The sequence below is a fragment of the Neolamprologus multifasciatus genome, chromosome 7, assembly GCF_963576455.1.
Source record: "Neolamprologus multifasciatus chromosome 7, fNeoMul1.2, whole genome shotgun sequence".
Classification (NCBI taxonomy): Eukaryota; Metazoa; Chordata; class Actinopteri; order Cichliformes; family Cichlidae; genus Neolamprologus; species Neolamprologus multifasciatus.
Genome location: NC_140445.1, coordinates 40,495,497 through 40,506,238, shown reverse-complemented (window position 1 = coordinate 40,506,238; position 10,742 = coordinate 40,495,497). Strand labels below are relative to the sequence as shown.

General features: G+C 37.5%; 1 protein-coding gene across 1 annotated transcript; it reads right to left on the bottom strand.

Annotated features, from left to right (window-relative positions):
* Positions 1–289: 289 nt before the first annotated feature.
* fezf1 (FEZ family zinc finger 1) lies at positions 290–9,987 on the bottom strand. Its single transcript, XM_085169010.1, has 4 exons — positions 7,586–9,987; positions 6,548–6,682; positions 5,734–5,866; positions 290–3,318 (listed from the first exon to the last, which is right to left on the bottom strand). Exons 1-4 carry the CDS (start codon positions 8,396–8,398, stop codon positions 3,083–3,085), a joined length of 1,317 nt encoding a protein of 438 aa, XP_085025136.1. The 5' UTR covers positions 8,399–9,987; the 3' UTR covers positions 290–3,082.
* Positions 9,988–10,742: the final 755 nt, after the last annotated feature.

Sequence of the window (10,742 nt, the reverse complement as noted above, 5' to 3'; positions counted from 1 at the left end):
AGTTAACCTTTACAGATTTGGACACACTGAAACAGTCTCTAAATTCTTTCTTTCTTAAACTATGAATTTTGATTGTTAGGTTTTATTTTTTGGTGGATTTGTTTTTAATGAAACACTAGTCAAATGTGTTTGGATGAACAATGTGAATTTATGGCATAAACATGTTTAAATACAATGCCTTTGTATTTAAACAAAGGCATTGTATTTAAACATGCAGCAATTGTTTGCAATTGTTTGCAAAAGCAATTGCAAACAATTGCTTTTGTTTGCAATTGGTCTGCCCCCCCCCCCCCCAAAAAAAAAAAACAACAACAACAACAAAAAAAACAAAAGCTATTGGTTTCATCAAAAGCTGGTGCCTGAAACAATTAGGCAACACAATTTTTTAGGGAATGCAGGAGTAAAAAGTGCACCTGTTTGGGACTATTTCCTGTGGTGGAAATACACCAAACACATACTTGGTTCCTTGGTATTTATACTTTGAGGGAATTAGCTGATATTAAGAAAAATATAGATGTAACTAGATTTACTTTTGACTATTAAATCTTATTGAACTTGAGTCTGCACTGTTTCACTGCTGTCACTTGTCTAGTCTAGTAATCTCACATCCTGAGTTCTGGCTGAAAAATAACACTGATGACTAATGATGGAATAATTATCCATCATTATAACAAAACAAGTGACTAGTAATTCGAGGTTATGAAAGTTAAGTTTCCCCTCAGAGTAACCTCAGACCAGCAAGCTAAGAGAGACATGGAGCATGTCAGGACCAGGTATCAAGGGGCCACTACGGGGCTTTAAAGGGGTTAGGAGTCCCCCCCACACACTTTCTTTCTTTCTTTCTTGACGTTCAAGTTCATAGTCATGGTTTGTGTTGGAGTGTTCAAGGAGAGAGTTTTCCTTTTTTGTTTTTCCTGGATCGCAAATGAAAATGCAAATAACATTTTTGTGACTGGATGTTTAAAAAATGACTCAGTCAGGTATGCTAAGTGTAAAAGGGGTATTTAGGGAGATTTAATCATGTGTGACAAAATCCTATTTAAATTCAAAGATTTTGTGCAAAAATGTACTTCCTGTCTGTTGTTGTGGCTAAGGTCATAGAAGGGATTGTTTACTGATCAGTAGGTAAGTGGCTCAATCGTTGGCTCCTCCAGTAATTTAATCAAAGTATCCTTGACCAAGAAACTGAACTCCTCATGTTGCCCCTGATGCATCCATTGGAGTGTGACTGTGTGTAAATGTTAAACAAAGTGCTGCATGAATGTGTGAGTAATTTGGTGAATGAGACTTGTAGCAGAAAGCATTTTGAGTGCTCAACCAACTCAGGCGCACTCTCACTACTGGTAATGCGCTGTTTCCTTGAGTTAAGTGAGCAAGACAGAATGAACATTTTCCGCTCTTCCATCACACGGGCAGATTTTGTACCAGGAAGCTGTCAGGTTAAAGACAATTTAAATAGATCTGCATACACAAATTCAGCTCTTTTACATTTTACACGTACTAACAACATGCATCAGTGTGTTGTTTCACCTGGCATTACTGCCTACTTCTCTTCAGTTAACCAAAGTTCGACCCGGTACATAAGTAAACAACATGATTGGCTATCATGTGTGCCAATCAAAAGAATTCTGTTGTTATAGATTTAATGGGACACTAACAAATGTTATAATTAAAAGTTGTTGGGTTTTTGCCATGGCTATCCCTCCTCAGACTGCAAAAACAATTATAGATAATATTGATTATTTTGTGAATATGTCACAGTGATGCCATCAGAAGGAGGGATAATCTCATTTTAGACTTTTGCCTTATTATTTATTTATTTAGTCATTCATTTATTTTGCCTCTTTGTTGGGATATTTAATGAAGAATTTGCGAGCAGAATTGAGTCCAGATGTGGATTCAGGAATAGTTGGAATGATTTTTGGATGGGACAGCATTGTGCGTTGCAACATATCTTCACAAATACACATCAAATTGAAATAAGAAAAACTGAGAGAAATCATCTTGATGTAATCTAAAAATGATTAGAAACGTATGCAGATCCAGGAAATCCTCTGGATAACGTAACTCAGTTTAGGCATGTTGTGGGTGGAGGTATGCGGACGCATTGATCTTTTAAGTCACTGGGTTTTGTGAAAAAGTTGTGCTATTTAGCAATTTTACGCAAAATGAAACTGCTCTTAATCACATGACACTAGGCCAACTGTTACAGGGGAATCTGTAGCCATTATATGCCAGGATATGATTGTAATAGAAAAATAGTACATAAATTAAATTTGAATGTGATCCAGTTGTTGTTGTTTTTTAGCCTTCAGTTAAAGATGGCAAAGTCTTCTTGTTAAATTTGTTAAAACACCTGTAACTTTGAATAAAATCATGTCTGAAATGCCTGGCTTTAGTTTTACAACTTTATCATCTGTTGTTATGATTTCTCTGGTGGGGGGTGGGGGAGGGGGATTTTTGGAAGACATCTATGATGATTTCTACAAATTATAAGTAACTCCTCCCCATATCACATCATTAAATCATGTAGAATTACAAGAAACATCACACAGGACATGATGTCAGTTAAAAACTTTGATCATAGTCAGAAATACATAAAGAACATATAGTCACAGTTTTAAGGATTCAGGGAGCTTCATTGCTGCTTGAGAGAGAATTCATATGATTGAGTTATATATATTTTTTTAATAATAATTTAAGGTTACAAAAGAACCCTCAAATTAGTTCTTCAGTAAATGAGCCAATTAGTTAATATTGGTAAGGAGATTTTTTAAAGACATTTACTCTTAAGCATCTGTAATTTGAGAACAGAAGGAGCAAAAACCATGATAAAAATGTATTTTAGTTACTTTCCAGTCTCACTTACTGATAAACTGGTGCATTAATTTGGATGAAAAAAGTGCACAAATTCTAAACACATGCATATGACTGATTTATGAAAAACCTTCCCCTTACCACCTACAGGGCTTCTTAAGTCTAAGGACCAAAGTGTAGCTTATTTTACATGTAGCTTGGCTGAAATGTAATTGTTGAGTATGCATTTTGGTGTGCTGGGAGTTCAGAGTCAGTGTTCAGGTTTTTACATCTGTGGGGGAGACTGTGCGCCGGCTGGGTCATGTAGCTTTCTGACGTGTTTCTTCAGGTCAAAGTTCCTGCAGAAGCCCTTGCCACAGGTTGGGCAGGTGAAGGGTTTCTTATCGTTGTGGGTGTGCATGTGGAAGGTGAGGTTGTACACCTGATGAAATGCCTTGCTGCAGATGGAGCACTTGAACTGCTTCTCGCCACTGTGTGTCAGCTTGTGGTTTTTGTAGTTTCCTGTGTTGAGGCAAAAGGGTGAAACTTAACAAGACATCAAGACATGGAATTTCTTTACAATTCCAAAGAGTTTCCAAGAGTATGTTTTCTCAGTGGTATCAGCATCACATAATCTGACTGTGAGGAAGTGAAATGGGACCAAAGCAAAAAAAACAAAACACAAAAAACAAGCAATTATACTTTACAGTACAAAAGTTATTAAATTGGTAATTGATGGTTAAAATGGTTTTACTTTTTAAACGAATTAACATTACATTTAGGTTAAAATGAAATAATAATTAATAATGTTCATATATTGATTCATAATTTCTTTTTAATGATCCTCTACAGAAATTGGATCGATGGTTATGGTAAAAATTGCAACTTATTACATAAACTAATTGCATAAGTAAAAATAAATTATAACATACTGATGTAACTCAGTCACTCACACACATATTTTAAGAATTTGTGCACTTTGTTCAATTATTAGTAAATATTATTATTGATGTTATTATTAGTATTTCATTTTTTATCACTGGTAGAAGGGAATAACTAACATTTTATTAATTATCAGGATACCTTTTATCAGTGATAAATACATTACTGTATAATATGAGTCCATAGCATGTGGAGAAAAAAGCCCAGCAAATATTTTTCCTTATAATATTTATTTATTTTTATTTATTTATTTATGTTGCTTATTTTGTTTTGTTTTGTTTTTGTTGTTCTGAGAATTAGAAATCATGCCACATATATGTGTTTTTCATTTGTGAAAAATACAGTTTTACTCACATTAACAACTAAAATAAGGATCACATGTTCACATTTGAGAAGCAAAATTCATCCAGTATTTGGCATTATTGCTGAACCTCTACTGAATTCTGTGATATTTAAAATAACCAAAAAACAAACATATGTTTTCCTCCTGTTAATATGAACCAGAGGAGTGTTTTCAGTGCAATGCACCCCAGTGCAATACATCACCACAATCACCCACATAACCTTAATATGAATATAATGAAAATGAAATAATGAAATATAATGAAATAAAGTACAATTACCGCATTTCTAACAACATAAAAAAAGGAAAATATACACTCGGTGAACACAAAGCAACACTGAAAATAATAAAATACTGAAATGTAAAAAAAATCAAAGGTTTCTTTATTTAAAGAATTAAGCACTGGCTGGTATAAACTAAATGTATACAAATTAAGTAAATTTTATTTGACCATATTCCATTTAACATTTTACAAAGTACCTATGTAACAAAATTTTATTTAAATGAAAATCTAATTTACATGTACTCAAATTACTTAAAGCATTTAGTCCTAAAGGTTTTCTGTGTGTTTCATGAGGCGATGTATTGGATGTATTAGTATTAGTAAATGTAAAGCAGTAGCAATACAACAGTTTGAAGGGAATACATCAGTACAGCACAGTAAAACTGTAAGCATGTAGACAAATATAATGTCACAACTAAGAATGTGCGTTTCTATAGAACATTTTTTACCACTTCATATCATGCGATGCTATAACAGCTCAGGATGAATCCAGGGAGCTATTCCTCTTCAATTTTAACTGTTTGTTTTAGCCGTCATAGCAGACTAACCTTTTCTAAAATTACAAGTCCAGCTGATTTCAAGAAAGTAAACTTTGGTAATTGTCATGAATACATACATAAACAAATACAACACAATCATCAACTACCACTCTAATGGGCCTTGGGCATTTGTTGATGCCCTAGCTGCTATGTGTCTGGCAGAGATGCCCCACATGGTTTGAAGGTTTGAAACAGCACCAAATATTTGGCCTTACAACATGTAACAGCTCTGCTACAGGCAGTTACAAAGAAACATTTATGTTTCCATAAGATATTTTAACAAAACAAACAAACAAAAAAGAAACAGGAAAACAAAATAGTCCTGCTGGACAAGCATCTGTATAATTTTTGTGTCTGTTAAATTCGCATGTCTTGAATATGCTGAATTATGTTCGATTTGCATTAATATGTAATGATTTTATATAATAAACAGTGTGGAGTCTGTAGCGAACTGTCTTCACGGGAACTTTAAACGGATTTAGCCTCAGACCCGCTGTATTTGTCCATCGCACCCACTTCTGTTACATATCAACACCTTTTGGGTTTTTTGGGTTTTTTTTTTTTTTCCCTCTTTATGCCAATGAATTTATCATGTTTTCGCTCTGTGTTGTTTGACCTGTGAGTTCAGTCCAGCTGTATAGTGAGGATGTGGCTCTTCTCTGGGGATCTTTTGCTTTTTAGGATTTAACACCGCTCTAAAAAGTGTAACGGATTCTTGGAATAAAATTTCTAATCAAGATGTTTTGGTTGATATATTAAATGTAGTTCTTGAAAAAGGAGAAAAAACAAATAAGAAAATACTGATCCATTTTCTTTTTTTATCGTCTCACCTTTTTGGTGAAATCCCTTCCCACAGAACTCGCACACGAATGGTTTGTATCCCGCATGGATGCGTGTGTGCGTGTTGAGGGTTGAACTCCTGTTAAAGGCTTTTCCGCACTGGTTACACTTGTGAGGCTTTTCCTGTAAAAAAAATACAGGTGGGAAAATAAGTAACTCTGTGGAAAATGTGCCATAAATAAAAAATAGCACCAAAAAATACAAAATAATCTTGCAGAGATGCACAAGGACCTTATACATTCACAGATAATGTATATAATGTGTAGAATAAAATTCATTAATATGACAGTGCACAAAGATGAATACTTTTTATGCTTAATTTATATTTTAAGCGAAACAAACATAATTAGCGCGTAATTAATTTCCTCTGTGAAAGTGACACCTCACGGGGGTAAATAAAACAGAAATCGATTTTTGAGTCTAAACCTGCAATCCGAATGCCACGCTGAAGCCCCGCCCACCAAACGCATATTAAATCATATGACTGAAAACAATCGAACTGGTTGTTACTTAAATAAATTAATGATCGTACTTCAGTGTGATTAAATGTCTGCGTACGATTCAGAGGTGAAACATATTGAACAAAAATAAATCAATAAACAGAATAATAAAGAGTGACCGACTTTATCGCGACCTTTGGTTGATATTTAAACGGTCAATAAAACAGAGAATATAACATTTCAAAACTTACAGAGATCAGCGAAATAATAATCAAACATAACATTTAAAACCATCATTAAAAAACAAAACAAAAAACATAAAAAAAAACAAAAAACCCGAGATGAATGACTGAACTCATCCTACCTGAGTGTGGATGATTTTGTGCCGGCACAGCGTGCTGGCCTGTCGGAATCCCTTCCCGCAAACTTTGCACACGAATGGTCGAGCGCCTGTGTGTACGGGCATGTGGCGGGTCAGGTTGTAGTGCGCGTTAAAGACCTGAACAGGAGGGGGGGAACCCGAGACAAAACAAATAAATAAACAAAAAGCAACACCTTGTCAACAAGAAAAATATAATCATTATTATTTTAATAATAATAATAAAATAATAAAATGTCAGCCGACTACATTGCTCAGTTAAAGGTTAATTATGTGGAAAAGAAGAAGAAGAATGAGTGCCTGTAATTATTAGATTAAGTCTAATTATGTGTAATCTGTTGGGGGTAATTTATTGGACTTGGAATACACGGAATGGGTCCATTGTAACACAATAACAAATCTCTAAAGATGCGCAGCATGAGCCAAAATGTAAATTCCTAAACAACTCACCAAGTAGGCATTACGGTAATTTGGTCCTTTTAAAATGAGTTTTAGAGAAATTACAAATGTTAAATTTGATCAATTCCATCTGTTATTTCAAATAACCACAGCAAACCTCTGTTTTTTTCCTTAATATATGTACTCTGCGCTTCCATTCCGGGACTCCGTTTATTAATTTTGCGAAATAAATTCCGGGTCTGCACACTCTAAAAATTCTATTCGACATATGTATGCATTTTTATTTTAATGCATACATTGTTTTTTTTGAGATAATATAGAGTGACCGAGTGTATCGGACACTATATTATTTATCTAACCCTAAACACATCTATTAAACAAAACTTAACCTTATATAAAATGATCGAGTATTTGTAAGTTAAACACTAATAACTAATCAAATCCAACATTTGACGTGCACTAGATTACTTGTTTAAAATATCTTGGAAAACCTCCGAATTTGTTCGTATAAAAAAAAAAAAGAGGGTGAGAGATAACTAACATCAATTCTGAAAATAAATCCATTTTCAGTTTCCTTCTGTGGATAAAGAGTAAATAAATTCAATCATCCGCGCTGACGCTCACCTTACCGCAGACCTCACAGGTAAAAACTTTGGGCTTGCTACCGGGACAGGGGCCGCTGAGCCTGGCGCTTGCCGCTGCAGCTGTCGCGGAGCCCTTGAAAATCTTGTCACTCAGGATCTGGTCCCTCTGCTTTATGTAGTGAATCTGGTTCGGAGATAGATCCTTGAAGGCCTGCACGCCGGAACCCGCGTACCGCTCCGCGGCCTGTTGCATGCCGGTCTTGCTCTTCTCTGCCATGAAGGTTTTATGTCGAGCAGTGAACAGGTACGAGGCCATAGGGTGCAGGTTCACCAGGCCAGCCGGCGGTGGACACGCTCCGGAATCCCCGCTGCAATTCAGGTAGCAAACAGTGCCCATCGTGGGAAAGGAGGACTGGTTTACCACCCTGGGTCTGAAGAGTTTGTACTGCCCGGTGGTTTGGCTGACAGCAGTGTCTTCTTGTTGATTTTTATAGTTTAGCCCAAACCCCAAAAATTCTGCGGGAGCTGGGAGAGAAGACGCGTCTAAGTGGCCCGGATCCAGCCCTGCGATACTGAGCCGGTGTCCCGGCTCATAGCCGAGCGGTACCAGCGGGATCATGCAATGCAGCGAGGACGGATATGCTTCGGGTTTCCCCACTGGAGCGGACTGAAACCAGTTGGGGAGCGGTATTGACTTGGGCTCGGGTGTCCTGGCCATAATCCGGTCGATGGAGAAAGCGAGAGGCTTGCTGCTGCTGCCGCCGGAGGTGAGCATTTCTGAGCCCGCAGGTTGGCTCCCTGAAGCCGTGGGGGAGCCAAGGATCCCTGCTGGGCGGCGGAGAGGACCGTCCATCACCTCCGCATCAACCGGGTTGCGACAACAACAACTAAAGCTGCTGGAAAGAAGATGAGATCGGCGCTGCTCCTCACCGGCACGCAGAAAAGGACATCATCCGCCAGGGATCCCCCAACCCCACCCCCACCAAAACACAGGCCCTGCTTTCCTGGTTGTTGACTACAATCAGGGCGCCCGAGGCTCGTTCGATATCGGTGGGGCAAGAGCCGAGACCTTGCCGATCGTTACCGTCCAAGAAGGAGAGTGGAAAAGTAGATAATTTGCTCAATTCTCCTCTGTCGATTCTCTGCGTTTGTCGCCGCTGGAAGAGGAGGAGGAAAGTGTTCTTTACTTGGCAGGACTCCTGCTCAACTGAAAGGTACTTGGTAAATCCCAGGTCCCCTTGTGGTTTTACGTGACATCTTTTTTTTTTTTTTAATCGTGATGAGCCAGACGCGCAGCGGCTGCAGGGTCAGGAACTGTCAGTGTTTTAGATCAGATTTGGACACGTCTTTGGCTCTCAAAACCCAGCCCTTTTACGCACGGTTCAAAGAAGACAGGGACATGTCATGTAGTTGAATTCAAAACAGAAAACAGATCGAGATATTGAGCAGAAAATGGATTTGATGTCATTGATGTCAGTCTGGATGGGTTTAGAAATCAACAACTTTAACTCAAAGCGCCCTTTTTTTTTCTTTTACGCACCAGATTTTTAAATCTTAAAAAGCGGTTTGGAAAAAAGCGACTACTCGAGACAAAGAGATGGACAGAAATCTGCAGTGAAAATGCTCACTCTCCCCTATCGAGTCGTATCCTTTTTTCCAGTCACACGAATACAAGCAACTCTTTTATCCACAAAGCACAGAGCCGGTGGGCTGAAGCGCAAATTCCACAGGATGAATGAATGAAACCAATGGCGCACGAACCCACAACAATAGCTCCATCCTGTCGGTGATGGAGGCAGAGAGTGAATGGGCAGGTTCGGAGTGGACTGAGCTGAATTTGCCCTTCAAGGGTTTGAACAAAAGATGAAGAGAAATAAAAGTGACCGTCGAGGGCCCAGGGAGCGACAGCAGAAATTAGAGTGAACACAGTCACATCAGAAAAGAAAAGGTTAACAAGGTATTTGTGTTGGTTGACTATTAGTATAGTACACGCATTTCTTTTTCTTCTTCAGTGTCTCTCAGTTGGCTTAATGTAATAATGTTTTGTTTTGTTTTTAAGTCAAACTGTTTTAAATAATGAGGGAATTAGATGGAAGTTGAATATTTGTGTGTTCTTGGACGATGGTTTTTAATGAGTCAGGGGTCACAGAGGCTCAACAAATCAAGTATTCGTTTACACGTAATAAAAGTGTGATAAAATAAATTATTATGCGCCCATTATTAAAGCAAGAGACATTGCAGTGGTAACGTGAGGCCACGTCTCTCCTCACTTATCTACTAAAGCCTTACAGCACCAGTTTTAATCTGCCCAGCCGAGTTTCTTTGCTTTTATGCCATAGAAGTATTAGACAACTTATCATTCTTAATTGAAGTTATAATAATAATAGTAGTAATAGTACTATAAGCGTATAATGTTGGGTGTGCGTAACCCCCCCCCCCACACACACACACACTAAATATCCTAAAAATTAGAAATGTTCCCACATTGTTGTATTTTTCACACACACACTATTAAATTTAAATTACACAAACACACACATACCTAACCATAACCTAATTGCTACCCTGACACTAAAACCACATTTTGAGTCTCAAAAATGTCTTCAAACTTGTGGGGACCGGGATTTTGGTCCCCATGAGGGCTGTTTGTCCCCACAAGTATAGTAAACTACCAATTTTTCGTCCCCGGGAAGACACACACACACACACACACACACACACACACACACACACACACACACACACACACACACACACACACAGAGTTATACTTACATTAATTACTAAGATCTTCACATCTGAGCGTCAGGCCACGTCTCGTATATACTGAAAGATCACAGCAGCAGTTTTACTCTATTTAGCCAAGTTTCCTTTTTGCTTCTTTTTGCTAGAAACACCGCAAGACTTATTAATTATATTATAAGTCACGTTCTGAGAGTTATTATAATTTTTATTCCTATTTTTATTATATTTTCATTAAGCAACACGTTAAATCACTTCAAAATATTGTGATGTCTGTCAGTTAATTACATTTACGTCTAAATAATTAGCAATAATATTAATATCAATATTAATAACAATTATGATAAATTATTGTTGTTGTTTCATTGATTTTTTTTTTTGCCTATAAAGGCTTCTTATGCCAGAGCCTCTAATACACCACTGTCGTGTTAGCGCCGCACAGACGCTGCTTCTGT

Coding starts and splice junctions, on each gene's coding strand:
- fezf1 (XM_085169010.1), bottom strand. CDS start 8,398: ATGGACGGTCCTCTCCGCCGCCCAGCAGGGATCCTTGGCTCCCCCACG. Junction 6,683..7,585: donor CCTGTGAGGTCTGCGGTAAG/GTGAGCGTCAGC, acceptor CCTCCTGTTCAG/GTCTTTAACGCGCACTACAA. Junction 5,867..6,547: donor ACAAAATCATCCACACTCAG/GTAGGATGAGTT, acceptor TTTTTTTTACAG/GAAAAGCCTCACAAGTGTAA.